Source organism: Pristiophorus japonicus, chromosome 6 (assembly GCF_044704955.1).
Source record: "Pristiophorus japonicus isolate sPriJap1 chromosome 6, sPriJap1.hap1, whole genome shotgun sequence".
Taxonomy (NCBI): domain Eukaryota; kingdom Metazoa; phylum Chordata; class Chondrichthyes; family Pristiophoridae; genus Pristiophorus; species Pristiophorus japonicus.
Genome location: NC_091982.1, coordinates 147133628 through 147161622, shown reverse-complemented (window position 1 = coordinate 147161622; position 27995 = coordinate 147133628). Strand labels below are relative to the sequence as shown.

General features: G+C 54.4%; 1 protein-coding gene across 3 annotated transcripts in view; it reads right to left on the bottom strand.

The window, feature by feature from the left end:
- dzip1l (DAZ interacting zinc finger protein 1-like) overlaps positions 1-27995 on the bottom strand; it is a 258300-nt gene that overhangs the window by 173747 nt on the left and 56558 nt on the right. For 2 of the 3 annotated variants that reach the window (XM_070883278.1, XM_070883280.1), the window contains 5 exons: positions 22135-22185; positions 20491-20624; positions 15725-15917; positions 11563-11731; positions 8274-8488 (listed from right to left, as the gene is read on the bottom strand). In XM_070883278.1, the coding sequence (XP_070739379.1) occupies positions 8274-8488; positions 11563-11731; positions 15725-15917; positions 20491-20624; positions 22135-22185 (762 nt within the window). The remainder of the gene's footprint in view (positions 1-8273; positions 8489-11562; positions 11732-15724; positions 15918-20490; positions 20625-22134; positions 22186-27995) is intronic. The other variant, XM_070883279.1, reaches the window with a different exon arrangement.

The following is a 27995-nucleotide window of genomic DNA, read 5'->3' as shown; positions in this document are numbered from 1 at the left end:
TTACTAGTGCAGGCCCCTTGGATTATTAGTGTGGGCCCCCTAGATTACTAGTGCGGGTCCCTGCATTACTAGTGCGGGCCCCTGGATTACTAGTTCGGGCCCCGGATTACTAGTGCGGGCCCCCTGGATTACGAGTGCGGGCCCCTAGATTTCTAGTTCGGGCCCCTAGATTACTCGTACGGGCCCCCTAGATTACTAGTGCGGGCCCCAGGATTAATAGCGCGGGTCCCTGGATTACGAGTGCGGACCCCCTGGATTATTAGTGCGGCCCCCTGGATTACTAGTGCGGGCCCCCTGGATTACTAGTGCGGGCCCCTTGGATTACTAGTGCGGGCCCCTGGATTACTAGTTCGGTCCCCGGATTACTAGTGCGGGCCCCCTGGATTACGAGTGCGGGCCCCCTGGATTACGAGTGCGGGCCCCTGGATTACTAGTGCGGGCCCCCTGGATTACTAGTGCGGGCCCCCTGGATTACTAGTGCGTACCACCTGGATTACTAGTTCGGGCCCTGGATTACGAGTGCGGGCCCGCTAGATTACTAGTTCGGGCCCCCTGGATTACTAGTGCGGGCCCCCTGGATTACTTGTGCGGCCCCCTGGATTACTAGTTCGGGCCCCGGATTACTAGTGCGGGCCCCCTGGATTACGAGTGCGGGCCCCCTGGATTAATAGTTCGGGCCCCCTGGATTACTAGTTCGGGCTCCTAGATTACTCGTACGGGCCACCTAGATTACTAGTGCGGGCCCTGGATTACTCGTGCGGGCCCTGGATTACTAGTGCGGGTTCACTGGATTACTAGTGCGGGCTCCCTGGATTACTAGTGCGGGCCCCCTGGATTACTAGTGCGGGCCCCCTGGATTTTTAGTTTGGGCCCCCTGGAGTACTAGTGCAGGCCACTGGATTACTAGTGCGGCCCCCTGGATTACTAGTTCGGGCCCCGGATTACTAGTTCGGGCCCCTGAATTACTAGTGCGGGCCCCCTGGATTAGTAGTGCGGGCCCCTGGATTACTAGTGCGGAACCCCTGGATTACTTGTTCGGGCCCTGGATTACGAGTGCGGGCCCCCTGGATTAATAATTCGGGCCCCCTGGATTACTAGTTCGGGCCCCTAGATTACTCGTACGGGCCCCCTAGATTACTAGTGCGGGCCCCTGGATTACTAGCGCGGGTCCCTGGATTACTCGTGCGGGCCCCCTGGATTACTAGTGCGGGTCCCCTAGATTACTAGTGCGGGCCCCCGGATTACTAGTTCGGGCCCTCTGGATTACTAGTGCGGGCCCCCTGGATTACTAGTGCGGGCCCCCGGATTACTAGTTCGGGCCCCCTGGATTACTAGTGCGAGCCCCCTGGATTACTAGTTCGGGCCACCTGGATTACTAGTTCGGGCTCCCTGGATTACTAGAGCGGGCCCCCTGGATTACTAGCGCGGGCCCCCTGGATTACTTGCGCGGGCCCCATGGATTACTAGTTCGGGCCCTCTGGATTACTAGTTCGGGCCCCTTGGATTACTAGTTCGGGCCCTGGATTACTAGTTCGGGCCCCTGGATTACTAGTTCGGACCCTGGATTACTAGTTCGGACCCTGGATTACTAGTGCGGGCCCCCCGGATTACTAGTGCGGGCCCCCTGGATTTCTAGTTCGGGCCCCCTGGATTACGAGTGCGGACCCCCTGGATTATTAGTGCAGGCCCCCTGGATTACTAGTGCGGGACCCCTGGATTACTAGTGCGGGCCCCCTGGATTACTGGTGCGGGCCCCCTGGATTACTAATGCGGGCCCCCTGGATTACTAGTGCGGCCCCCTGGATTACTAGTTCGGGCCCCGGATTACTAGTGCGGGCCCCCTGGATTACGAGTGCGGGCCCCTGGATTACTAGTTCGGGCCCTGGATTACGAGTGCGGGCCCCCTGGATTAATAGTTCGGGCCCCCTGGATTACTAGTTCGGGCCCCTAGATTACTCGTACGGGCCCCCTAGATTACTAGTGCGGGCCCTGGATTACTCGTGCGGGCCCTGGATTACTAGTGCGGGTTCCCTGGATTACTAGTGCGGGCCCCCGGATTACTAGTTCGGGCCCCCTGGATTACTAGTGCGGGCCCCCTGGATTACTAGTTCGGGCCACCTGGATTACTAGTTCGAGCTCCCTGGATTACTAGAGCGGGCCCCCTGGATTACTAGCGCGGGCCCCCTGGATTACTTGCGCGGGCCCCATGGATTACTAGTTCGGGCCCTGGATTACTAGTTCGGGCCCCTGGATTACTAGTTCGGACCCTGGATTACTAGTTTGGGCCCCTGGATTATTAGTGCGGGCCCCCCGGATTACTAGTGCGGGCCCCCTGGATTTCTAGTTCGGGTCCCCTGGATTACGAGTGCGGACCCCCTGGATTATTAGTGCAGGCCCCCTGGATTACTAGTGCGGGCCCCCTGGATTGCTAGTGCGGGCCCCCTGGATTACTAGTGCGGGCCCCTGGATTACTAGTTCGGTCCCCGGATTACTAGTGCGGGCCCCCTGGATTACAAGTGCGGGCCCCCTGGATTACGAGTGCGGGCCCCTGGATTACTAGTTCGGGCCCCTGGATTACTAGTGCGGGCCCCCTGGATTACTAGTGCGGGCCCCCTGGATTACTAGTGCGTACCACCTGGATTACTAGTTCGGGCCCTGGATTACGAGTGCGGGCCCGTTGGATTACTAGTTCGGGCCCCCTGGATTACTAGTTCGGGCCCCCTGGATTACTCGTTTGGGCCCCTGGTTTACTAGTGCGGGCCCCCTGGATTACTACTGCGGGCCCCTAGATTTCTAGTTCGGGCCCCTAGATTACTAGTGCGGGCCCCCTTGATTACTAGTGCGGCCCCCTGGATTACTAGTTCGGGCCCCGGATTACTAGTGCGGGCCCCCTGGATTACGAGTGCGGGCCCCTGGATTACTAGTTCGGGCCCCTGGATTACTAGTGCGGGCCCCCTGGATTACAAGTGCGGGCCCCCTGGATTACAAGTGCGTACCACCTGGATTACTAGTTCGGGCCCTGGATTACGAGTGCGGGCCCGCTGGATTACTAGTTCGGGCCCCCTGGATTACTCGTTCGGGCCCCTGGTTTACTAGTTCGGGCCCCCTGGATTACTAGTGCGGGCCCCTAGATTTCTAGTTCGGGCCCCTGGATTACTAGAGCGGGCCCCCTGGATTACTAGCGCGGGCCCCCTGGATTACTTGCGCGGGCCCCATGGATTACTAGTTCGGGCCCTCTGGATTACTAGTTCGGGCCCCTTGGATTACTAGTTCGGGCCCTGGATTACTAGTTCGGGCCCCTGGATTACTAGTTCGGACCCTGGATTACTAGTTTGGGTCCCTGGATTATTAGTGCGGGCCCCCCGGATTACTAGTGCGGGCCCCCTGGATTTCTAGTTCGGGCCCCCTGGATTACGAGTGCGGACCCCCTGGATTATTAGTGCAGGCCCCCTGGATTACTAGTGCGGGACCCCTGGATTACTAGTGCGGGCCCCCTGGATTACTGGTGCGGGCCCCCTGGATTACTAGTGCGGGCCCCCTGGATTACTAGTGCGGCCCCCTGGATTACTAGTTCGGGCCCCGGATTACTAGTGCGGGCCCCCTGGATTACGAGTGCGGGCCCCTGGATTACTAGTTCGGGCCCTGGATTACGAGTGCGGGCCCCCTGGATTAATAGTTCGGGCCCCCTGGATTACTAGTTCGGGCCCCTAGATTACTCGTACGGGCCCCCTAGATTACTAGTGCGGGCCCTGGATTACTCGTGCGGGCCCTGGATTACTAGTGCGGGTTCCCTGGATTACTAGTGCGGGCCCCCGGATTACTAGTTCGGGCCCCCTGGATTACTAGTGCGGGCCCCCTGGATTACTAGTTCGGGCCACCTGGATTACTAGTTCGAGCTCCCTGGATTACTAGAGCGGGCCCCCTGGATTACTAGCGCGGGCCCCCTGGATTACTTGCGCGGGCCCCATGGATTACTAGTTCGGGCCCTGGATTACTAGTTCGGGCCCCTGGATTACTAGTTCGGACCCTGGATTACTAGTTTGGGCCCCTGGATTATTAGTGCGGGCCCCCCGGATTACTAGTGCGGGCCCCCTGGATTTCTAGTTCGGGTCCCCTGGATTACGAGTGCGGACCCCCTGGATTATTAGTGCAGGCCCCCTGGATTACTAGTGCGGGCCCCCTGGATTGCTAGTGCGGGCCCCCTGGATTACTCGTTCGGGCCCCTGGTTTACTAGTTCGGGCCCCCTGGATTACGAGTGCGGGCCCCTGGATTATTAGTTCGGGCCCCGGATTACTAGTGCGGGCCCCCTGGATTACTAGTGCGGGCCCCTGGATTACTAGTTCGGGCCCCGGATTACTAGTGCGGGATCCCTGGATTATTAGTGCAAGTCCCCTGGATTACTAGTGCAGGCCCCTTGGATTATTAGTGCGGGCCCCCTAGATTACTAGTGCGGGTCCCTGCATTACTAGTGCGGGCCCCTGGATTACTAGTTCGGGCCCCGGATTACTAGTGCGGGCCCCCTGGATTACGAGTGCGGGCCCCTAGATTTCTAGTTCGGGCCCCTAGATTACTCGTACGGGCCCCCTAGATTACTAGTGCGGGCCCCAGGATTAATAGCGCGGGTCCCTGGATTACGAGTGCGGACCCCCTGGATTATTAGTGCGGCCCCCTGGATTACTAGTGCGGGCCCCCTGGATTACTAGTGCGGGCCCCTTGGATTACTAGTGCGGGCCCCTGGATTACTAGTTCGGTCCCCGGATTACTAGTGCGGGCCCCCTGGATTACGAGTGCGGGCCCCCTGGATTACTAGTGCGGGCCCCCTGGATTACGAGTGCGGGCCCCCTGGATTACGAGTGCGGGCCCCTGGATTACTAGTTCAGGCCCCTGGATTACTAGTGTGGGCCCCCTGGATTACTAGTGCGGGCCCCCTGGATTACTAGTGCGTACCACCTGGATTACTAGTTCGGGCCCTGGATTACGAGTGCGGGCCCGCTGGATTACTAGTTCGGGCCCCCTGGATTACTAGTTCGGGCCCCCTGGATTACTTGTTCGGGCCCCTGGTTTACTAGTTCGGGCCCCCTGGATTACTAGTGCGGGCCCCTAGATTTCTAGTTCGGGCCCCTGGATTACTAGTGCGGGCCCCCTTGATTACTAGTGCGGTCCCTGGATTACTAGTGCGGGTCCCCTTGATTACTAGTGCGGGCTCCCTAGATTATTAGTGCGGGCCCCCTGGATTACGAGTTCGAGCTACCTGGATTACTTGTGCGGGCCCCCTGGATTACGAGTGCCGGCCCTTTGATTACTAGTGCGGGCCCCCTGGATTACTAGTGCGGGCCCCCTGGATTACAAGTGCGGGCCCCCTGGATTACAAGTGCGTACCACCTGGATTACTAGTTCGGGCCCTGGATTACGAGTGCGGGCCCGCTGGATTACTAGTTCGGGCCCCCTGGATTACTCGTTCGGGCCCCTGGTTTACTAGTTCGGGCCCCCTGGATTACTAGTGCGGGCCCCTAGATTTCTAGTTCGGGCCCCTGGATTACTAGTGCGGGCCCCCTGGATTACTAGTGCGGGTGCCTGGATTACGAGTGCGGGCCCCTGGATTATTAGTTCGGGCCCCGGATTACTAGTGCGGGCCCCCTGGATTACTAGTGCGGGCCCCTGGATTACTAGTTCGGGCCCCGGATTACTAGTGCGGGATCCCTGGATTATTAGTGCAAGTCCCCTGGATTACTAGTGCAGGCCCCTTGGATTATTAGTGCGGGCCCCCTAGATTACTAGTGCGGGTCCCTGCATTACTAGTGCGGGCCCCTGGATTACTAGTTCGGGCCCCGGATTACTAGTGCGGGCCCCCTGGATTACGAGTGCGGGCCCCTAGATTTCTAGTTCGGGCCCCTAGATTACTCGTACGGGCCCCCTAGATTACTAGTGCGGGCCCCAGGATTAATAGCGCGGGTCCCTGGATTACGAGTGCGGACCCCCTGGATTATTAGTGCGGCCCCCTGGATTACTAGTGCGGGCCCCCTGGATTACTAGTGCGGGCCCCTTGGATTACTAGTGCGGGCCCCTGGATTACTAGTTCGGTCCCCGGATTACTAGTGCGGGCCCCCTGGATTACGAGTGCGGGCCCCCTGGATTACTAGTGCGGGCCCCCTGGATTACGAGTGCGGGCCCCCTGGATTACGAGTGCGGGCCCCTGGATTACTAGTTCAGGCCCCTGGATTACTAGTGTGGGCCCCCTGGATTACTAGTGCGGGCCCCCTGGATTACTAGTGCGTACCACCTGGATTACTAGTTCGGGCCCTGGATTACGAGTGCGGGCCCGCTGGATTACTAGTTCGGGCCCCCTGGATTACTAGTTCGGGCCCCCTGGATTACTTGTTCGGGCCCCTGGTTTACTAGTTCGGGCCCCCTGGATTACTAGTGCGGGCCCCTAGATTTCTAGTTCGGGCCCCTGGATTACTAGTGCGGGCCCCCTTGATTACTAGTGCGGTCCCTGGATTACTAGTGCGGGTCCCCTTGATTACTAGTGCGGGCTCCCTAGATTATTAGTGCGGGCCCCCTGGATTACGAGTTCGAGCTACCTGGATTACTTGTGCGGGCCCCCTGGATTACGAGTGCCGGCCCTTGGATTACTAGTGCGGGCCCCCTGGATTACTAGTGCGGGCCCCCTGGATTACTAGTGCGGGCCCCCTGGATTACTAGTGCGGCCCCCTGGATTACTAGTTCGGGCCCCGGATTACGAGTGCGGGCCCCCTGGATTACGAGTGCGGGCCCCCTGGATTACTAGTGCGGGCCCCTGGATTACGAGTGCGGGCCCCTGGATTACGAGTGCGGGCCCTGGATTACTCGTTCGGGCCCTGGATTACTAGTGCGGCCCCCTGGATTACTAGTTCGGGCCCCGGATTACTAGTGCGGGCCCCCTGGATTACTAGTGCGGGCCCCTGGATTACTAGTTTGGGCCCCTGGATTACTAGTGCGGCCCCCTGGATTACGAGTGCGGGCCCCTGGATTACGAGTGCGGGCCCTGGATTACTAGTTCGGGCCCTGGATTACTAGCCCAGTAAGATAACCACTTCCCACCGTCCAGTCACCGATGCTCTTGTTAGTGAGTGTCAGTCGTGCGAACTGGTTCTGTGCCCAATGCTGAACATGAAAACACCCATTGCACTCTCTCAGGATGGTGCCATGATCCACAAACACAGCCTCACTTTCCACATGTACGCTGTTGACACCCAGCTCTACCTCATCACCACTTCTCTCGACCCTCCACGGTCTCTAAACTGTTTGTCCAACATCCAATTCTGGATGAGCAGAATTTTTTTTCCAATTGAATACACAAATCGGCACGACCTCCATTCCCTAGCCACTGACTCCATCCCTCTCCCCAACTTCTGTCTGAGGCTGAACCAGACTGTTTGTAACCTTGGTGTTATATCTGACCCTGAAATGAGCTTCCGACCACATATCCGCAGCATTACTAAGACTGCCATCTCCGAACATCATCCGTTTCCGCCCTTGCCTCAGCTCATCCGCTGCTGAAACCCTTATCCATGCCTTTGTTACCTCCAGACTTGACTATTCCAACGCATTTCTGGCAGGCCTCCCACATTCTACCCTACGTAAACTAGAGGTGATCCAAAACTCGGCTGCCCGTGTCCGAACTCGCACCAAGTCTCGCTCACCATCACCCCTGTGCTCGCTGACCTATATTAGCTTCCGGTTAAGCATTGGCTTTCGATTTCAAAATTCTCATCCTTATTTTCAAATCCTTCCATGGCCTCGCCCCTCCCTCTCTTTATAATCTCCTCCAGCCCCACAACCCACACCCCCCTCCCCCGAGATATTTGCACTTCTCTAATTCTGCCCTCCTCAGCATCCCTGATTATAATCGCTCAACCATCGGTGGCCATGCTTTCTATTGCCGAGGCCCCAAGCTCTGGCACTCCCTGCCGAAACCTCTCCGTCTCTCTACCTCTCTTTCCTCCTTCAAGATGCTCCTTAAAACCTACTTCTTTGATCAAGCTTTTGGTCTCCTGCCGTAACTTCTACTTATGCGGCTCGGTGTCAAATTGTTATCGCATAATACTCCTGAGAAGCGCCTTGGGACGTTGTACTAGGTTAAAGGCGCTATATAAATACAAGTTATTGTTGTGGTCACGGTACACTCACGGCACGTACTGGGTGAGACTCAGCAAGCCACTGCGTCAGTGCAAAAACACTCCAGGGTTGGGTTGTTCAAATTGAACGTCAGGAGCTGAGTCACGGCAGATACCTGGTGGGGTGCGGACCACGGGCACCCCAGCGGGCGGGCTCAGGACCCCCGTCGAGATATCGGTGTCCGACCAGTCATCGTCGTCACTCATGGTCGCCTGGCTCTGCTTCTGCTTCGACTGGATGACCCGAACCTTGGGGGCATCCTTGACTCCCACGCTGGTGACATAGGCACTGTCCACAACCGAGTCGTCGTCAGAAGAGAATGGAGGGGTGCTGCGGAGACGTGGGGCGGGGAAAGAGAGGGAAGAAAACTGTAAGAACGATGGGATTTAAAACACGTTGTCGAGACACCCACTAACTTTTTGCTGAGGGCCATGTTTGGGAATGCTGCGCCAATAGACTGCTGGGATACAGACCCTGATTCGTCCACACAGGTAACTTCTGGCACCAATCATGCCAAGTGGAGATCAAGTATCTCCCCGCAGTGGCAGGGAATAAAGATCGAGGGCTGGAAATTAGTTACCGCTCATTTTGAGGCGGTAATGGTGGCAGGGCGGTAAATGTTGCCCCAGGAAATGGTTTGCATCTGCAGCCGCAAAATTCAGCAGCTGGGCCCTGAGCGGGGCGCTAAGGGAGACGTTACACATCTCTCTCAGGGCGCTAGGCCGGCTGAGCAATTGGAATCCCGAGGTAAACAGCCGGCCTCAGAGCGCCCTGAGAGGGGCTTCCATGGGAGTGGGGGGAAATCGCCCTAAAAAACACCAAAAACATTCCCAAAACTTTCCTGACGCCACATCCACACGAATCGCTAAAATAAAACAATAAAAAAAACAATCACCCTTACATTAGGGCGACGTTCCATCCCTCACTGCCGCTGGTACAGCAGGAACCGCCTGCTTTCACAGGCGGTCCCACTAGGGAGCGCTGAGGGGCGCTACGGATTGGGACCAGGGGCCTTGTACACCGGCTCGCCTCTCCCGGGCCATACTGCTTCGCACCCCGGCAAACCCCGCACCGAATGTCCCGGCGGGGCGCTGGAAGCTGGCCACCTGCCCGGAAATTCTCTCCGCCGCCATTACCCCACCTCCGGAGCGAAAACAGGCAGCAACGGACCGAAAATCCAGCCCCAATAGCTCTATTAATATTTTTTTTATTGAGTAGCAGTGACAGGCCCCTCACCATGGTGCAGCAGGTTACTGTGAAATGGTTGCAAGTTCTCAGCTGGTCTGCCATAAGACACAGGGCTCAGATCAGCTTCCCCTGCTGACAGAAGCCGCCCACCATGGAACTATACCCCAACACGCGTCAGGGGCCAAGAACATTCGGGACTGGGTGAACGAATGCAAGAAGAAGCTTGCATTTAGATGGCACCTTTCACATCCTCGACACCACTCTACCCCCTCCTCCAAAGCACTTTACATCCAATGAATTACCATTGACGTGTTAGTCATGCTGTAGTGTAGGCAAACACAGCAGCAATTTGCGCACAGCAAGGTCCAACAAACAGCAAATGAACACAGGAGCATAAAATGTGTTTTTGTGGTATTGGGTGAGGGGGTAATGTTGGCCCAGACACTGGGGGAACTCCCTGCTCTTCTTCAACTCGTGATCCCTCACATCGACCGGTTTTTAATGAAGGTCAAAGGTCAGACCAGCATGTGCCTGGTGTAGAGTTACGATCGCAGTAAGCCGCCCCATTGTTGCTGTGTAGGCAGCCATTTTGTGCACAGCAAGGTCCTAACAAATGAACAAATGCCCATCAGACTAGTTTCTGGAGGTGTTGGTTAAGGGAGGAAGCCTGGGCTGGAGACCTTTAGCATACCCTGCTCTTCTTCAACTAGTGATCACTTACATCCACTGGGGCAGTCCGTGGGGGCCTCATTTTCCTATAGATCAGGCCTGTACTCAACAGCGACAGTGTCCGCCAGAGACAGCGCCCGCCAGTGACAGCGCCTGCCAGTGACAGGTCTGTGTCTATCAGTGACTGCGCCCACCAGTGACAGGTCTGTGTCTATCAGTGACTGCGCCCACCAGTGACAGGCCTGTGTCTATCAGTGACTGCGCCCACCAGTGACAGGCCTGTGTCTATCAGTGACTGCGCCCACCAGTGACAGGCCTGTGTCTATCAGTGACTGTGTCCACCAGTGACAGGCCTGTGTCTATCAGTGACTGCGCCCACCAGTGACAAGTCTGTGTCTATCAGTGACTGCGCCCACCAGTGACAGGTCTGTGTCTATCAGTGACTGTGTCCACCAGTGACAGGTCTGTGTCTATCAGTGACTGCGCCCACCAGTGACAGGTCTGTGTCTATCAGTGACTGTGTCCACCAGTGACAGGTCTGTGTCTATCAGTGACTGCGCCCACCAGTGACAGGTCTGTGTCTATCAGTGACTGCGCCCACCAGTGACAAGTCTGTGTCTATCAGTGACTGTGTCCACCAGTGACAGGTCTGTGTCTATCAGTGACTGTGTCCACCAGTGACAGGTCTGTGTCTATCAGTGACTGCGCCCACCAGTGACAGGCCTGTGTCTATCAGTGACTGCGCCCACCAGTGACAGGCCTGTGTCTATCAGTGACTGTGTCCACCAGTGACAGGCCTGTGTCTATCAGTGACTGCGCCCACCAGTGACAAGTCTGTGTCTATCAGTGACTGCGCCCACCAGTGACAGGTCTGTGTCTATCAGTGACTGTGTCCACCAGTGACAGGTCTGTGTCTATCAGTGACTGCGCCCACCAGTGACAGGTCTGTGTCTATCAGTGACTGTGTCCACCAGTGACAGGTCTGTGTCTATCAGTGACTGCGCCCACCAGTGACAGGTCTGTGTCTATCAGTGACTGCGCCCACCAGTGACAAGTCTGTGTCTATCAGTGACTGTGTCCACCAGTGACAGGTCTGTGTCTATCAGTGACTGTGTCCACCAGTGACAGCGCCCGTCAGTGACAAGCCTGTGTCCATCAATGACTGTGTCCATCAGGGACAGGCCTATACCCACCAGAGAACTCCTCTGCTTTTCTTCGAAAAGTGCCGTGGGATCTTTTACTTCCACCTGAGGGGGCAGGCGGGGCCTCGGTTTAACGTCCGAAAGTCGGTACCTCTGACAGTGCAGCGCCCCCTCAGTACTCCACTGAACTGTCAAAGACTGGATTATGTGGCCGAGTCTCAGGAGTGGGGCTCGAACCCTCGACCTTCTGACTCGGGGCTAAGATGGCTACCAACCGGAGCTACGATGGACACTACTGAACTTCCCACTCTGGATTGGGTTAAACAACTCTTGAAGAATGACCCCTGATCTCCCAACAACAAAAGCGTCCTCAAAGCAGCCAGCGACCGAGCTGGGGAGCCGTACCTGGCAGCGGCGGAACGGGTAGGACTGGCAGCCCGGTGCCGTGGAGCGGGTCTGGGCACCTCAGTCGGGAAAAGCTTCGAGTCGATCCCTCGAGATGGCTTCAACGCTGCAGTTTGAGGCCACGTCCTTTTGGCAGCTGCTTTCTGTGGTGGGCTGGTGTGTTTCCGTGCTGTAATTAAAGGGCAAAGCAGATTATTCATAGGAACAGGAGGCAACCATTCTGCCCCTTCAGCCCGCTCCGCCTTTCTATCAGGTGGTCTGCACCTCCACTCCTTTTTCCCGCCTTTCCTCCGTATCCCTTGACCCCCTTACCCAACAATAATATATTGATCTCAGGCGTCGTTATTGGTTATGGCCGTTTTTGAGGCGGTGTCACCGGCTGAGTGCCGGTTTTAGCGCAGGGCCAAAATGCCAAATTCAGTGTTTACGCCCAAAGATGAGAGAGCAGCGCTAAAAGTGGCATTGCATACTCATCCTCGGGGCCAACGGGGCGGGAGCTCAGGAGGCCGACTCAATCTCCCGACGGGAGGCTGCCGGCATGCGAGTTAGGAAAACGGCAAGAAAAAAAACCCATGAAAACTTCTCCGCCCCGCACACACACTGGTACAACTAATACATAAACGTTGAAATAAATAACGAAAAAGAACTTGCCTTTCTCTCCGTGCGATGCCGCCCGAGATCCGCAATGTACTCACCACTTTTTGCCGGCTGTGTGAGCGCCTGCCGGGAAGGTCGCCGTGGAGACCAAATATCGCGAGAGCGGCCACAAGGGGGCGCGGCACACTGGATGACATCACCAGGGGGGTGGAGTCAGAGGGCGCAGCATTACCTCTTGGAGCCTCCACCAGAGACCCAACTGAAGTCCTCCAGAGCCGTGCACGCCGCTCACTGCCGACAGTAAGACCTTGCCGCCCATCGCCGGCGTTAGCAGGTGGGGGAATTTCGACTCCTCAGTCTTGACAGCTCCGATTGGCCCCCAGCATCCACAGCCTTTTGGGGGGAGAGCGCTCCAGCTTTCCACTGCCCTTTGTGTGAAGAAATACTTCACCCCTGAACGGCCTGACTCTAATTTTAAGGCTATGGACGACCCTACCAGAGGAAATAGTTTCTTTACCCAATGAAATCCTTATTTTAAACATCTCGATCAGATCGCCTCTTAATCCTCGAGAAGGAAAACTTTGTGACATTGAACCGAGTCCTCTGCTTGTGTAGCTGACAGGCACGCGTTGCGTTTTCCCCAACCTCCCAGACTCGAATGGCCTGTCCACACAGATGCAATCTAATCCCTTCATCATTGGGAACGCTTCAATGAAGTCTCTGCGATTCTAGTTTAGAAAGCCCCACCTCTCGAAGATCGACCATCAAACCTGCGACCTGCCTTGTGTGGATGGATGAGCCACTAATCTTGCCTTCGCCCCCTTACATTCTGTCCTCATTTCCTCTGTTGTTACTGCTCCCGAGGGATAAAGCCAACTTAAAATAAAACACAGTACCGTCGGCGTGACCGAGGGAAGGTCGTGGTTGATGCCTGCGACTGACTCTTCCCCATGGTTATAACTAAAATGTATTTGCTTCATGGGTTCTTTGCTTAAGAATTCATAGCAACACATTGCTATTAAGAACTAGTTGGTTTATTAGCAAAGGTTTAACAATCGCACTACACATTACCAGTTCATCCACCAGGCTCACAACTACCTGCCTCATCGTGGATCCCCCGAACCCAACTGGCTGGGGTTTTATTGAGACTTGTGAACATCACGTGACTGGCTAAGCCACTCACAACTCAACAGCTCTACAACTTTTTAGTTGAAACCATAAAACAAGTGCCCCCCATATTAAAGGTTTAGGGTTAGGGTTATTAAAGAGGGCACTAAAACTAACAAATAAACAAATTAACTTTTTACTGTAAACTTAAATCAAATTCAAATTTGGTTGCCGGGGGTAACGATGCACTCCAGTCCCTCCGGCGCCCATCTCTCGCGGAAGGCCGCAAGCGTACCGGTGGACACCGCGTGCTCCATTTCTAAGGACACCCTGGCCCAGATGTAACCGCGGAAGAGAGGCAGGCAGTCGGGCTGAACAACCCCCTCGACCGCCCGCTGATGGCCCCCTTGGCCGTGCCCAGGAGCAGTCCTACGAGGAGGCCCTCGGACCTACCCGCTCCCCTCCGCACAGGGTGCCCAAAGATCAGGAGTGTGGGACTGAAGTGCAGCCAGAATTTGAGGAGTAGCCCCTTCAAATATTGGAAGAGGGGCTGCAACCTCGCACATTCGATAAAAACATGGAACACGGACTCCTCCAGACCGCAGAAATTGCAGGCGGCCTGGGAGCCCGTGAACCGACTTAAAAACTTATTGCATGTGACTGCTCCGTGCACCACCCTCCAGGCCAAGTCCCCAATACATAGTGGGAGGACTCCCGCGTAGAGTGCACTCCATCGGGGACCCCCGCCTCCTCCGGACGGCAAGATGGTGCCCCATGGTGTGTCCGGATGGCAGACGAGGATGGCAAAGTTGAGAGTGTGCAGGAGCAGCACGTACAGGAAACCCCTCCGCGTAGAACTGAAAGGCACGGAGGGGATTTCGCCGAGGCGGCTCAAGTTGCGAGGCGCCGGCTCCCGAGGGAGGTTTCGGAGCTTGGTGCCGATGAGGAATTCCGTCCGGACGGGGGTCAGTTCGGACAGGATCTCCCCACATGCCTGAGCCTCCTCGACACACCTAACAGAGTCAGGGCCCAGAGCTGTTTTTAGCGACTCGATGGCATTGGCCGCACACCGGACGTCGGCCTAGTTTAGGCGTCGTGCCAGCACGTCTGGCACAATCCAGCCCACTCCTCCGCCATCGAGCAGGTCCCTGACCCTGGTCACCTCGCCAGCCACAGCCCTCTCGTCCGACTGCCACCTAAAACCTCGGTCGTGGAGGTACGGATTCCCGAGCAGCGGCTCCTGCAGGACAGCCGCCACTCCAGCCGGGGGAGAGCTGCGTTTGGTGGAGACTTTGTTCCAGACCCTGATGAGTTCCTGGTAAAAGACAGGCAGCCCCTGGACGGCGGTCCTGAGGCCCCCCAAGCTCACAAACAGGAGCTGTGTGTCATAGTTGAGGCTGTACTGCTGGCGGAAGAAATACGTCGCCAGCGCACGCCACCTAGGAGGGGGCTCGACGTAAAGGTATCTCTGCAGGGTCTGAAGACGGAAAGTCACTAGCTGGGTGCTGACGCACACCAACGCCTGACCGCCCTCCCTAAGTGGGAGACTCAAGACTGCAGCAGAGACCCAGTGCTTCCTGTTGTTCCAGAAGAAGTCCACCAGCTTCTTACACTAACCTTCTGCTGAATGGGAAAGCCGTTGGGTGCAAGCTCTCTCAACACAAAAGGGGCAGTGCAGATGCAGGAAATGGGCCTGACAGGTCAGGCTGGAGACCGCCTGCACCAACGCAGAGCAGGTCAGTGCGTGCAAGGGAAAGCTGCTCAAATAACAGCAGCCAGGAGAAATAAAACACCTTCCCCATGACAAAGGGGGAGACTTGCCCGAGGCCCTCGAGATTGTGAGCGAGACTCGACATGGCCAATCCAGGCAAGTTGTTCACTTCAACTACCAGGGCAGCACGAGACTTCCAAAGGAGGCAGTTAGGAGAGAGAGAGGGCGAGGGCGAGCGAGAGCGAGAGCGAGAGGGAGAGGGAGAGGGAGAGGGAGAGGGAGAGGGAGAGGGAAAGGGAAAGAGAGAGGGAAAGGGAAAGGGAGAGGGAGAGGGAGAGGGAGAGCGAGAGGGAGAGGGAGAGGGAAAGGGAGAGGGAGAGGGAGAGGGAGAGGGAGAGGGAGAGGGAGAGGGAGAGGGAGCGCGAGAGGGAGAGGGAGAGGGAGAGGGAAAGGGAGAGGGAAAGGGAGAGGGAGAGGGAGAGCGAGAGGGAGAGGGAGAGCGAGAGCGAGAGGGAGAGGGAGAGGGAGAGGGAGAGGGAAAGGGAGAGGGAGAGGGAGAGCGAGAGGGGAGTCCGGCAGAAGACGATTACTCAGGTGACAGCCGAGACGTGAAATAATTTCCCAGGGAAGACGACCAAGCGAGACACAGCGAGGGGATTGAGGGGCAGGGTGGGCAGCGGGTGGGTGGGGAATGATTGACGAGGAAAGGGTCAGCTGGTTCGGCCGAAGCATGCCAACAACACGCACCTTTACCTGACCGCGGGGGAGGGGAGGAGTACCCCTCGCTGCGTTGCTGTTCCTTGACCTTTTCGACCACGACCTTGGCAAACCGCTTCCGAAGGTTGGTGAATTCGCGGAAGTGCCTGGCCTTGCTCTCGCGCTGCTTCCCCACCGTCAGGCTCAGGCTCTTCAGCGTCTGGGCAGCGATTCCCTTCGAGCCCTGCACCAAAATCCAACAGGCCTGTGTTAAAGTCTGGTACCTCACTGGTACACCCGCTGGAGGGGGAGAGGGGACTGGTATCCCAAACTCTGAGCCGGGGCACTGGGCCCCTAGACTAGGGCTACAGCGCTGATGCCCCCTGGCAGTGTGGGATCGTGTAACTGCTCCTTGTTCACACAGTGCTGAGCAACTACACACAGTTAGATGTTCCACTCGGGTAAGAATGTGAGCGTGTGCAGTGGGAGGCCGACATATACAGTGAATACAGCCCAATAACAAACCCACATCCTCCTCCACCTAGGACAAGGGCAGCATGGGAACACCATCACCTCCACAATCGCCCTCCAAGTCACATGCTATCCTGACCTGGAAATATAGCGCCGTTCCTTCATCGTCGCTGGGTCAAAATCCTGGAACTCCCTCCCTAACAGCACTGTGGGAGCACCTTCACCACACGGACTGCAGCGGTTCAATGCAGCGGCTCACCACCACTTTCTCGAGGGCGATTAGGGATGAGCAATAAATGCCGCCCTTTGCCAGTGACGCCACATCCCGAGAGGTCACTGTCGTGGGCCGTTCTCGCCTCGGTCAGTTTGGGGATTGGAGGGGAAATGGTCATCAGAAAATCAAAGGCAGGGCTGGCCCAATGACTCAGTTGGTAGTTTAACCATGATACTGTACGGCAGTGTTACTGGACTGGTAATCCAGCGACGATGAGTTCAAATCTCGCCATGGACAGTTTGAGAATTTGAATTCAGTTTTAAAAATCTGCAAATACAAAGCTGACCTCGGTGAAAGTGACCATGAAGCTGTCGGATTGTCATAAAAGCCCATCTGGTTCACTATGGCCTTCAGAGAAGGGACCTTGTTGTCCTTACCCCATCTGGCCTATACGTGACTCCAGTCTCACACCTACATGGTTGATACTTAACTACCCTCTGAAATGGTCTGAGTTAGCTGGTCTTGGGCTCACGATAATCACCCAAACCTCCTGGGCCGGGGTGGGCAATTAATACCGTATGTGTTGGCAGACTATTCGGCAATGGGTGGCATCACAGCCAAGTCCGATCCCGTCCTGACCTGGCGTCAACAAGGCACGCGCTTTCCCGCAGGGATCACTGGACAGTGATCAGGTGCAGGAACCCTGCCTAATCATTTTAACCACCATCATAACCCAGACCGATCAGCTGGCCCACACTGAGATCAAGGGCAGCGGTCGATCAACTCTGTGCCCTGTACCACACCGGGCAGGGCACAGAGTTTCATAACAGGGGCACTGGCGCAGAACCTTCTGGAAGCATTTTACAAGTGAGCGTGCACCTCAGAACCTCACAGTGTGGACAATAGGCAAGAAGATGCCATTCTTTATCCAGGTGTGCGGACAGAAGCAAAACCAGCTGCAACAGGAATCTCAGTTTACAGAGGGAGTGCAAAGGGCACCCATCTCTTAAAGGGACAGTGCCTGTAGTAATCCTTTGCTCTTCCACCCTCCTTCCTAAAAGGTGGCAGCAAAGCCCCTAATTGGTGGCTGAAGGAACAAGAAGTTACAGGAAGCTGCTGATTCTTTACCAATGCAGGACCATCGGGCTGTGAGGGATGCAATAGGTCAGGAGGGGCAGAAAAGACCCCGCGGTACTTAAAGTACTGAGGGATCGGCCATCTCGGTGAGCAGGAGAGACTAAACTACTGATCTATAGAGTAACTGTGACAGCTTCTCCACTCCTGATCGGTCCCACTTTCATTGGCTCTGGGCGAAAGGCCAGTACTTAGATGTTTTTAGTAATAATATAGTAATAATAGTATATAAGTGTAAGCATAGAATAGTCAACTTCCCATTAACCAAGTATCTATAACCAACGTCGAAGATTCTGAATGAACTCTAGTAACCTGTACATGGCATGCTGAGCTTTGCTTAAAAAAAACAAAATCAGACAAGATGATGTGATCTTATTAAAACCCAGGAGGTGATCTTGTTAAAACCCAGGATGTGATCTTGTTAAAACCAGGATGTGATCTTGTTAAAAACCCATGATGGATCTTGTTAAAACCCAGGATGTGATCTTGTTAAAACCCAGGATGTGATCTTGTTAAAAACCCATGATGGATCTTGTTATGTATGTAAACTTTATAATAGTGTAAGACTTGCCACCAGGGGGCGCACCTGTTGGAGGCCCAAGGGTCCCCCACACACCCCGTGCAAGCCAGTATATAAAAGGTTGTCTGCCATGCTGCTTCTTCACTCTGGAGTTTGATTTAAGAGACTACGGTCACATCAGTTTGGGGTTACAGCATACAGTCTTGTGGAGTTATTCTGAACATAACAGATTTTGTTAAAACCAGTATGGAATCTTGTTAAAAACCATATGTGGACATTATTTTAATCAAACGTTGAGCAAGAAAGAGGATAAAAACCTGAACAAAAAGGACCTTCACACAGACATCGCAAAAACCCCAGAGTGAGGGGACAGACGGAGGACGACGCCTGTGTCCGAGAGGCTCCAGAGACCAAGGGCTGTGAGCAACTCATCAAACTATCGCCGGTTGTTCAGTATATCACACTGTGAATTTAATAAACTCAACATTCGAGCATCACTAGTGGCTGTCTATTTTTATGTCTTGTCCAAGAACTCTGAATAATCTTACAGTTCCAGTCATAGAAAGAATGAAAAGAAAGACAGACTGGACATCTCAAAGCACTTTACTGCACTATATCTAATCCCCAACCTCCACCAATCCTGTCCTGCACAAACACAGCTTCTCTAAAGTCCTGTTTGTGATTTTCCAATTTCTGCCCATGAACCTTTCCCAATGTTTGGGTAGGGGGGGGAAAGAGGGGGAAAATCGTGGAGGTCCTGGCCTAGCTTCAGCACCATGGGTAGAGATAGGAATCAGAATCGGGGAGCTCTACATGTCCAGTGCCCACAGCCACCATGCGCATTACCACCAGAGGTTCGTGGGGCAGGCAGGGAGTGAACCCCCGCCCCCCGTGGGGCAGGGAGTGAACCCCCCCGTGGGGCAGGAAGTGAACCCCCCATGGGGCAAGGAGTGAACCCCCCCGTGGGGCAAGGAGTGAACCCCCCCGTGGGGCAAGGAGTGAACCCCCCCGTGGGGCAGGGAGTGAATCCCCCCGTGGGGCAGGAGTGAATCCCCCCGTGGGGCAAGGAGTGAACCCCCCCGTGGGGCAAGGAGTGAACCCCCCCGTGGGGCAAGGAGTGAACCCCCCGTGGGGCAAGGAGTGAACCCCCTGTGAGGCAAGGAGTGAATCCCCCCGTGAGGCAAGGAGTGAACCCCCCGTGGGGCAAGGAGTGAACCCCCTGTGAGGCAGGGAGTGAATCCCCCCGTGGGGCAAGGAGTGAACCCCCCCGTGGGGCAAGGAGTGAACCCCCCGTGGGGCAAGGAGTGAATCCCCCCGTGGGGCAGGGAGTGAATCTCCCCGTGGGGCAAGGAGTGAACCCCCCCGTGGGGCAAGGAGTGAACCCCCCGTGGGGCAAGGAGTGAACCCCCTGTGAGGCAAGGAGTGAATCCCCCCGTGGGGCAGGGAGTGAATCTCCCCGTGGGGCAGGGAGTGAACCCACCCGTGGGGCAGGAAGTGAACCCCCCATGGGGCAAGGAGTGAACCCCCCGTGGGGCAGGGAGTGAACCCCCCCCCCGTGGGGCAGGGAGTGAATCCCCCCGTGGGGCAAGGAGTGAACCCCCCCGTGGGGCAGGGAGTGAACCCCCCCGTGGGGCAAGGAGTGAACCCCCCCGTGGGGCAGGGAGTGAACCCCCCCGTGGGGCAAGGAGTGAATCCCCCCGTGGGGCAAGGAGTGAACCCCCCCGTGGGGCAAGGAGTGAACCCCCCAGTGGGGCAGGGAGTGAACCCCCCCGTGGGGCAAGGAGTGAACCCCCAGTGGGACAAGGAGTGAACCCCCAGTGGGACAGGGAGTGAATCCCCCGTGGGGCAAGGAGTGAACCCCCAGTGGGACAGGGAGTGAATACCCCGTGGGACAGGGAGTGAATACCCCGTGGGGCAAGGAGTGAACCCCCCCGTGGGGCAGGGAGTGAACCCCCCCGTGGGGCAAGGAGTGAACCCCCAGTGGGACAAGGAGTGAACCCCCAGTGGGACAGGGAGTGAATCCCCCGTGGGGCAAGGAGTGAACCCCCAGTGGGACAGGGAGTGAATACCCCGTGGGACAGGGAGTGAATACCCCGTGGGGCAAGGAGTGAACCCCCCCGTGGGGCAGGGAGTGAACCCCCCCGTGGGGCAAGGAGTGAACCCCCAGTGGGACAAGGAGTGAACCCCCAGTGGGACAGGGAGTGAATACCCCGTGGGACAGGGAGTGAATCGTGAGCGGGCTGGGCAGGAATGGGAATCAGGAGCAGCTGTGTGCAGCTTACTGGGAAAGGTGAGAAGAGACGACAGCCAATCCCAGTTACGAAACACAGAATGAAATTGAAATACTGTTATTTGAAAGTGGTTAATTAACCTGGATTAATGGAAATGAATGGTTTTGGGAGATTTTATCTGCTGTGTTTACTGCACGGATGTTAATGACTGCTCCCAATCCCAATGTTGACCCATTCCCGGCCGTACCTTTTTCAGACCCATGCTCTTCAACTTCTCCTCCAACGTCTCTTCCAGGATGGGGCGAAACTGTTTGATGAATTTTGGATTCTGTCTCATGGTGTCGAGAAGCTGCTGCTTCCGGTCTAATGAACTCTCCAGATCTGTGGAGTAAGTATTGATAAAATACAGAGAGAGACACTAAGTGAGAGAGAGATTGAGAGACAGAGAGAGACAGAGACTGAGTGAGAGACAGAGACAGACAGACAGACAGACAGAGAGAGAGAGACAGATAGAGACAGAGAGAGAGAGGCTGAGTGAGAGAGAGAGACACTGAGTGAGAGAGAGAGACAGAGAGAGACAGAGAGAGAGAGAGAGAGAGACAGAGAGAGAAAGAGACAGAGAGAGAGAGAGAGAGAGAGACGGAGAGAGATGGAGAGACAGAGGGCCGGGGTGGGTGGGGGGGGGGGGGGAGAGAAAGAGAGAGGGCCGGGGGGAGGGGGGGGGGAAAGAGAGGGACGGGGGTGGAAGAGAGGGGGACGGGGGGGGGAAAGAGGGGGACAGGGTTGGGGGGGGGAAAGAGAGGGACGGGGGGGAAGAGAGGGGGACGGGGGGAAGAGGGGGACGGGGGGGGGAAGAGAGGGACGGGGGGGGAAGAGAGGGACGGATGGGGGGGGGAAGAGAGGGACGGGGGGGGGGGAAGAGGGACGGGAGGGGGGGGAAGAGAAGAGAGGGACGGGGGGAGCGAGAAAGACGGACGGATGAGTGAGAGATGGAGAGAGTGAAAGGTGGAGAATGAAAGAGAGAGATGAAGAATGAGTGAGGGATGGAGCAGCAGTGTGACGGAGAGAGTGAATGACAGAGAAAGAGAGATAGAGAGAGACAGAGAGATGAAGAGAGTGTGAGATGGAGGGAGAGAGTAAGTGCAAGACGGAAAGGGTGAGTGAGAGAGAAGCGGAGAGAATGAGATATAGAGTGAAAGATAGAGCTTGATAGAAGGAGCGAGAGTGAGAAACGGAGAGAAGGGTAAAGAGATGCAAAGAGCAAGAGAGAGTCAGAGAGAGAACATGACAGTTTCTATGTTTAACTTGTTTTGATTAAAATGTGCCTCCGGATTTTTAGTTAAAAATCAAACACTTTTGCTTGTCCTTTCATTTCCCCACTCAGTTCCATCCCCTCCTCTCCTGAAGGCACTAACCCCGGGGGGGGGGCGAGGGTGCTGAGGGGGGGGGGGGACGGCTCCGGGTCACAGGTACCTCCACCACCTCAGTCTGTTGTCGAACGTGAACCCGGTGCATGTTGGGCGGCTACTCCACTGTGAGGGGCGTCACAGCCAAACCCAAACCTTCCTTCACTCGGCAACCACTCGCAGGATCTGTCCAGCAGGGGGCAGTGAGCGGAATTCAGACACCAGGGGGCAACTGGGGCAAATGACCAGGTCTGGCTGAGATCAGCTCACTCAGACTGGGGATGGAGTCTGGGGCCTTTCTGGTCTCTGTGGCTCAGTACCACACCAGGCAAACAGTCCAACATGGCTCCGACTAACCTCTCGCTCGATGCGGAGTGTGAGAGGGATATTTAAAAAGCCCACCCGAGTAGGGCAGGTTCCCAGGCTTTTGCTTCATAGTTTATTGGCTTTGGTTGTTGAAACGTTGAATTTTGCCTGGAACTTACCGTCATCTTCCTCCGATTCCAAGTCTTGATTCTCAGCAGCTGGAAGGCAAGCTGACATTTTACACAGATTACATAGTGCAGCTTACTCAGTCTCTCTATGACACACTGAAAGCACTGCAGAGGGAGCTGAATCTTTGGAATTCTCTACCCCAGAGGGCTGTGGAGGCTCTGTCGTTGAGTATATTCAAGACAGAGATCGATAGATTTTTGGACATTGAGGGAATCAAGGGATATGGGGACAGTGCAAGAAAGTGGAGTTGAGGTAGAAGATCAGCCGTGATCTCACTGAATGGCGGAGCAGGCTCGAGGGGCCAAATGGCCTACTCCTGCTCCTAATTCTTATGTTCTTATGACACAATTAGGCTCAAGCCTCGTCAGCGGCATCACTCCAGGAGACCTGCTCATTTCCAAATAAAAATAAAATTTTGTCTGCGATCAAAAGCAATGCGTTAATAAAATTAATAAATTGCGAAAAATGATTTAAACCCGACACCTTATGTAAAAATACTCAATGCCTGTACTGTCACTAGACTTCCAATAGGGTTTTGCTTCCAAATCGTATATCACTCACTGCACACTAGGTGGTGCAATACAGCAAGGAATTGCTAAACAAACTCTCGGCTCTTCCAAAATCCAGATATTCTAAATGCGAGTTCCCATCGCTGTCATTCTCTGTAGTCCTTCCCCTGGCTGTAAGGGCTGAAACAGACTGTCTATCTGTGGGGGTAGTTAACATACAGCTCTGGCTGGCAGGGGTTACTGAGTGTCAGTGTGAGGGGGCGGGATTAACATCAGTAGAGATACAGTCAGTAACACAGGGTGCTTGGGGAGCGGTTACTGAGTGACAGTGTGAGGGAGCTGGATTAACATCAGTAGAGATACAGTCAGTAACACAGGGTGCTGGGGGAGCGGTTACTGAGTGACAGTGTGAGGGAGCTGGATTAACATCAGTAGAGATACAGTCAGTAACATACGGTGTTGGGGGAGGGGTTACTGAGTGACAGTGTGAGGGAGCTGGATTAACATCAGTAGAGATACAGTCAGTAACATACGGTGTTGGGGGAGGGGTTACTGAGTGACAGTGTGAGGGAGCTGGATTAACATCAGTAGAGATACAGTCAGTAACACAGGGTGCTGGGGGGGGAGCGGTTACTGAGTGACAGTGTGAGGGAGCTGGATTAACATCAATAGAGATACAGTCAGTAACACAGGGTGCTGGGGGGGGATGGTTACTGAGTGACAGTGTGAGGGAGCTGGATTAACATCAGCAATTATGAAGAGCTATTACATTACTTGATTAATTTTATAGGTCACCAGATAATGAAGCAGATTTTCAAGGATATTACTGAGAGATGGAAGAACTATAGATCAGTGATAATGGGAGACTTTAACTACCCAAATATTGAATGGGGCAGTGATTGTGTTAAAAGCAGAGAAGGGGAGGAATTTATGAAGTGCGTTCTGGAGAATTTTTTTGATCAATATGTTTCCTGCCCAACGAGGAAGGTAGCTTTGCTGGATCTAGTCCTGGGGAATGAAATGGGTCAAGTGGATAAAGGCACAGTGGGGAGCATCTCGGGAAGAGTGATCATAATATTGTACAGTTTAGATTAGTTATGGAGAACTACAAGAAGCAATCTAAAATAAAAATATTTAACGGAGGAAGGCTATCTTCAGCGAATTGTGGAGAGATCTGGCCCAGGTGTGGTGTGAGTTCCACATTGTAGTCTGCCTCTGGTTCTTCAGTGTCATCAGTGAATCTACTTTCCACTTGGTCTAAATGCCTCCGGCAGGTTTGGCCATTGTCCATTTGTACAACCAGTAGCCTGTTTCCTTCCTTGCCTGTTACTGTCCCTGCAAGTCATTTGGGACCCCGGCCATAGTTTAGCACAAACACTTTGTCCCCTATCTCATTCCACCTCCCCATCGAATTTCGGTCATGGTACTCAGTTAGCTTTTGACGCTTAGCCTCAACAATTTCATGCATGTCTGGGAGGATTACGAGAGCCTGGTCTTTAAGGTTCGTTTCATCAATAGTTGCGCGGGGGGAACCCCAGTCAACGAATGCGGATGAGATCTGTATGCCAGCAGCAGTCGCGACAGGCGGCTCTGCAGCGTGGGACCTTGGATTCTGAGCATGCCTTGTTTAATGATCTGCACTGCTCACTCCGCCTGGCCATTGAAGGCCGGTTTGAAAGGTGCCGTTTTAACATGATTTATACCGTGGTCAACTATAAAATCGTGAAATTCTGCGTTGGTGAAGTACGGACCATTATCACTGACCAATATGTCAGGAATGCCGTGCATTGCAAACATGGTTCTAAGGCTCTCCACAGTGGTGGAGGTGGCGCTCCGAGTTTAAAATGGTGCACTCGATCCATTTTGAAAATGCATCAACGACTACGAGAAACATTTTGCCCATGAATGGGCCCGCATATTCTACATGCACCCGCAACCACGGTTTGGTGGGCCAGGGTCAGGGGCTTAGGGGGGCCTCCCTGGGGGCATTACTGAGTTGGGCACAAATGGTGCATTGACGGATGCAGAGCTCCAAGTCCGCGTCAATGCCAGGCCACCAGACATGAGATCTGGCTATGGCCTTCATAAGGACGATCCCTGGGTGCTCGCGATGGAGCTCCCGGACCTGCACGTGATGAGTATGTCATCTTGAAACACAACCATCCCCGAGATGGACTTGAGCAGACTCTCCATATTGCACTGGAATATAGCAGCTGCCGACCTGATGCTGAATGGGCATCGATTGTACACAAAAAGGCCTCGATGTGTGTTGATGGTGGTGAGTAGCTTAGACTCTTCGGTCAGTTCTTGCATCATATACGCAGATGTGAGGTCAAGTTTCGAGAAAAGTTTTCCTCCAGCCAACGTGGCAAATAGGTCCTCCGCTCTGGGCAACGGGTATTGGTCCTGTAGGGAGACTCTGTTTATGGTAGACTTGTAATCTCCACAGATTCGCACGGATCCATCAGGCTTCATGACGGGGACGATGGGGCTTGCCCAGTCGCTGAATTCCACGGGAGAAATTATGCCTTCCCGCAGAAGCCGGTCCAGTTAGTTTTCAATCTTTTCCCTCATCACATAAGGCACAGCTCTAGCCTTGTGATGGACCGGTCTGGCATTCTGTGTGATGTAGATTCTAACTTTAGCCCTTTTGAAGATGCCCACACCTGGCTGAAAGAGATGTTCAAAACGGCTTAGAACTGTTGAGCAAGAGGTCCGTTCCTCTGACGACATGGCGTGTACATCATCCCATTTCCAATTAAGTTCTGCTAGCCAGCTTCTCCCCAACAGGGCTGGGAGATCCCCAGGGACAATCCACAGGGAAAGTGGTGCACCATCCCTTTTGTGTGTGACTGAGAGTATGGCGCTGCCAAGGACTGGGACGATTTCTTTGGTATAGGTCCTTAGTTTGGTGTCGATCTTTGTGAGTTTTGGTCTGTTGCTTTTGTGCAGTCACAGCTGTTCAAACAGTTCCATGTTGACGGATATCCCGTTGAGTAGAACCCTCATCATAATTGGAAGCGTCTTGGTGCAAGAACATGGATATTGATTGTGTTAACCTGCTGTACTTCGGCGTCCTGTGCACTTTTCCAACCGTCTTCCGGTCCGCTTTCCGACCCTTCCGATTCGTATACCAGCCGAGCTGCTGTTTTTCTGCACATGCGAGCCAAATGCCCTGTGTAGTTGCAGTTTCTGCAAACGGCATGCTGAAATCAACAAACCCTGATTGAGTGCCTTCCCCCACATCTCCAACACAGACCGTTTCCATTGTTTCCGAAGGATGAGCTGCGTCTGGCTGATCTCCCTTGAGCTTCTCTCAATCTATTGTTGATTGCTCGTATTGTGGGTTGATGAGGTGTGATCGGCCGTTCATGTGGCCCTTGATTTTGATGGCTTCTGGCGCCACTGTCTGCTGTTGAAGGCCTGCTCTCCTGCCTTTGTCTTTGTGTGGGGGTAGTGGTTTGTTTTAAAATGTGAACCCCTTGTTCCGATGCCTCGTTGATTGTCATACCCGAAGTATAGATCAGCCTCGTTTCTTCTTCGCCTGCCAAGAACGTCTGTGCGACCAGTGCTGCTGCCTCTAGAGTCAAGTTCTTAGTCTTTATAAGCTTTCGGAATATGCCTGCGTGGCCTATTCCTTCAATAAAAAAGTCTCTCAGTACTTCTCTCCTTAGTTCATCGGGAAACTCACATGAACTAGCCAGCCTCCGAAGTTCCGCCATGAAGTCGGGTATGCTCTGGCCCACACAGCGTCTGTAGTTGTAGAACCTGTGTCTGGCCATGTGTAGGCTGCTCGCTGGCTTCACGTGGTCTCTCACCAGTGTGCTCAACTCCTCAAACGACTTGCTTGCTGGTTTCTCGGGTGCCAGCAGGTCTTTCATTAAAGCGTATGTTTTCGAGCCACAGCTGGTCAAGAGATGGGCTCTTCTTCTCTTGTCTGCCTTATTGTCGCCCAGATTGGTCACAAGGATTTGCTGGAGCCTTTCTATAAAGTCATCCCAATTGTCTCCAGCATTGTATTTCTCATCTGAGCTGTTGGTAGCCATTCTGTGGATTCTGTGATCCCGTAACTCGTCGCCACTGTTAAGTCCTGACTCTAATGTACTGACTTACACGAGACACATGCTGAAGTCAAGGTCACTCAGGACCTGCACCTTTAATTCCAGTTCTCTGGTGTCGCACTTGCCTGAGACCTCCCTTTATATACCTCAGTGGGACAGGTATGGAGTGTCTCCTGCAAGTGCACCCCTGGTGGTAAGGTATGCTTGTTGTTACAGGTCATATCCAGTTACAATCATGTATAGCATGGTAAGATACAGTTATATACAGTAATGTGAGATACATGACACCCACAAGGGGAAAAGGGAGGGTAACCAAAGCCAGAGCTTCCTGGACGATGAGTTAGAGTAGGACGAAGCAGAAACAGCAGGTGTATGACAGATGTTAGTGTGATAATACGAGGGAGAATCAGGCGGAATATAAAAAGTACAGAGCAAGAGTGGAAAAGGAAATAAGAGGGGCAAAGAGTACGAGAATAGATTGGCGGCTGACATAAAGGGAATCCAAAGGTCTTCGATCGGCATATTAACAGTAAAAGGGTTGTCAGAGGAGCGGTGGGGCTGATTAAGGCAAAATGGAGATCTATCGGTGGAGGCAGAAGACATGGCTGAGAGACTAAATTAATACTTTGCAGCGGTGTTTACCAAAGCTATGGTAAATGAGGAGGTTGTTGGGATACTGGATGAGATAAAAATAGATGAAGAGAAGGTGCTAGAAAGGCTGGCAGTACTTACAGTGGATAAGTCACCCGGCCCGGATGGGATGCATCCTGGGTTGCAGAGGGAAGTAAGGGTAGAAATTGCAGAGGTGCTGGCCACAGTCTTCCAACCCTCCTTAGACACAGGGATGGTGCCAGAGGACTGGGGGTTTGCAAATGTTACACCTTTGTTCAAAAATGGGGAGAAGGATAAACCTGGCAGTTACAGGCCAGTTAGTTCAACGTCAGGGTTGGGGGAGCTTTTAGAAACAATAATCCCGGAGAAAATTGTCACTTGGACAAGTATGGACTAATAAAGGAGAGCCAGCACGATTTGTTACGGGCAAATCGTGTTCTGACTAACTGGATGGAGTTTTTTGATGAGGTAACAGAGAGGATGGATGAGTGTGCGGGTGATGTTACGGATATGATAAAGTACCACATAGTAGGCTTGTTAGCAAAATTGAAGCTCACGGGATAAAAGGAGCAGCGTGGATACAAAAACAGAGAGTTATGGTGACTGGCTGTTTTTCAGACTGGAGGGAGGTACTGGGATCACTGCTGTGTTGGGGGAACAGGGCACAAT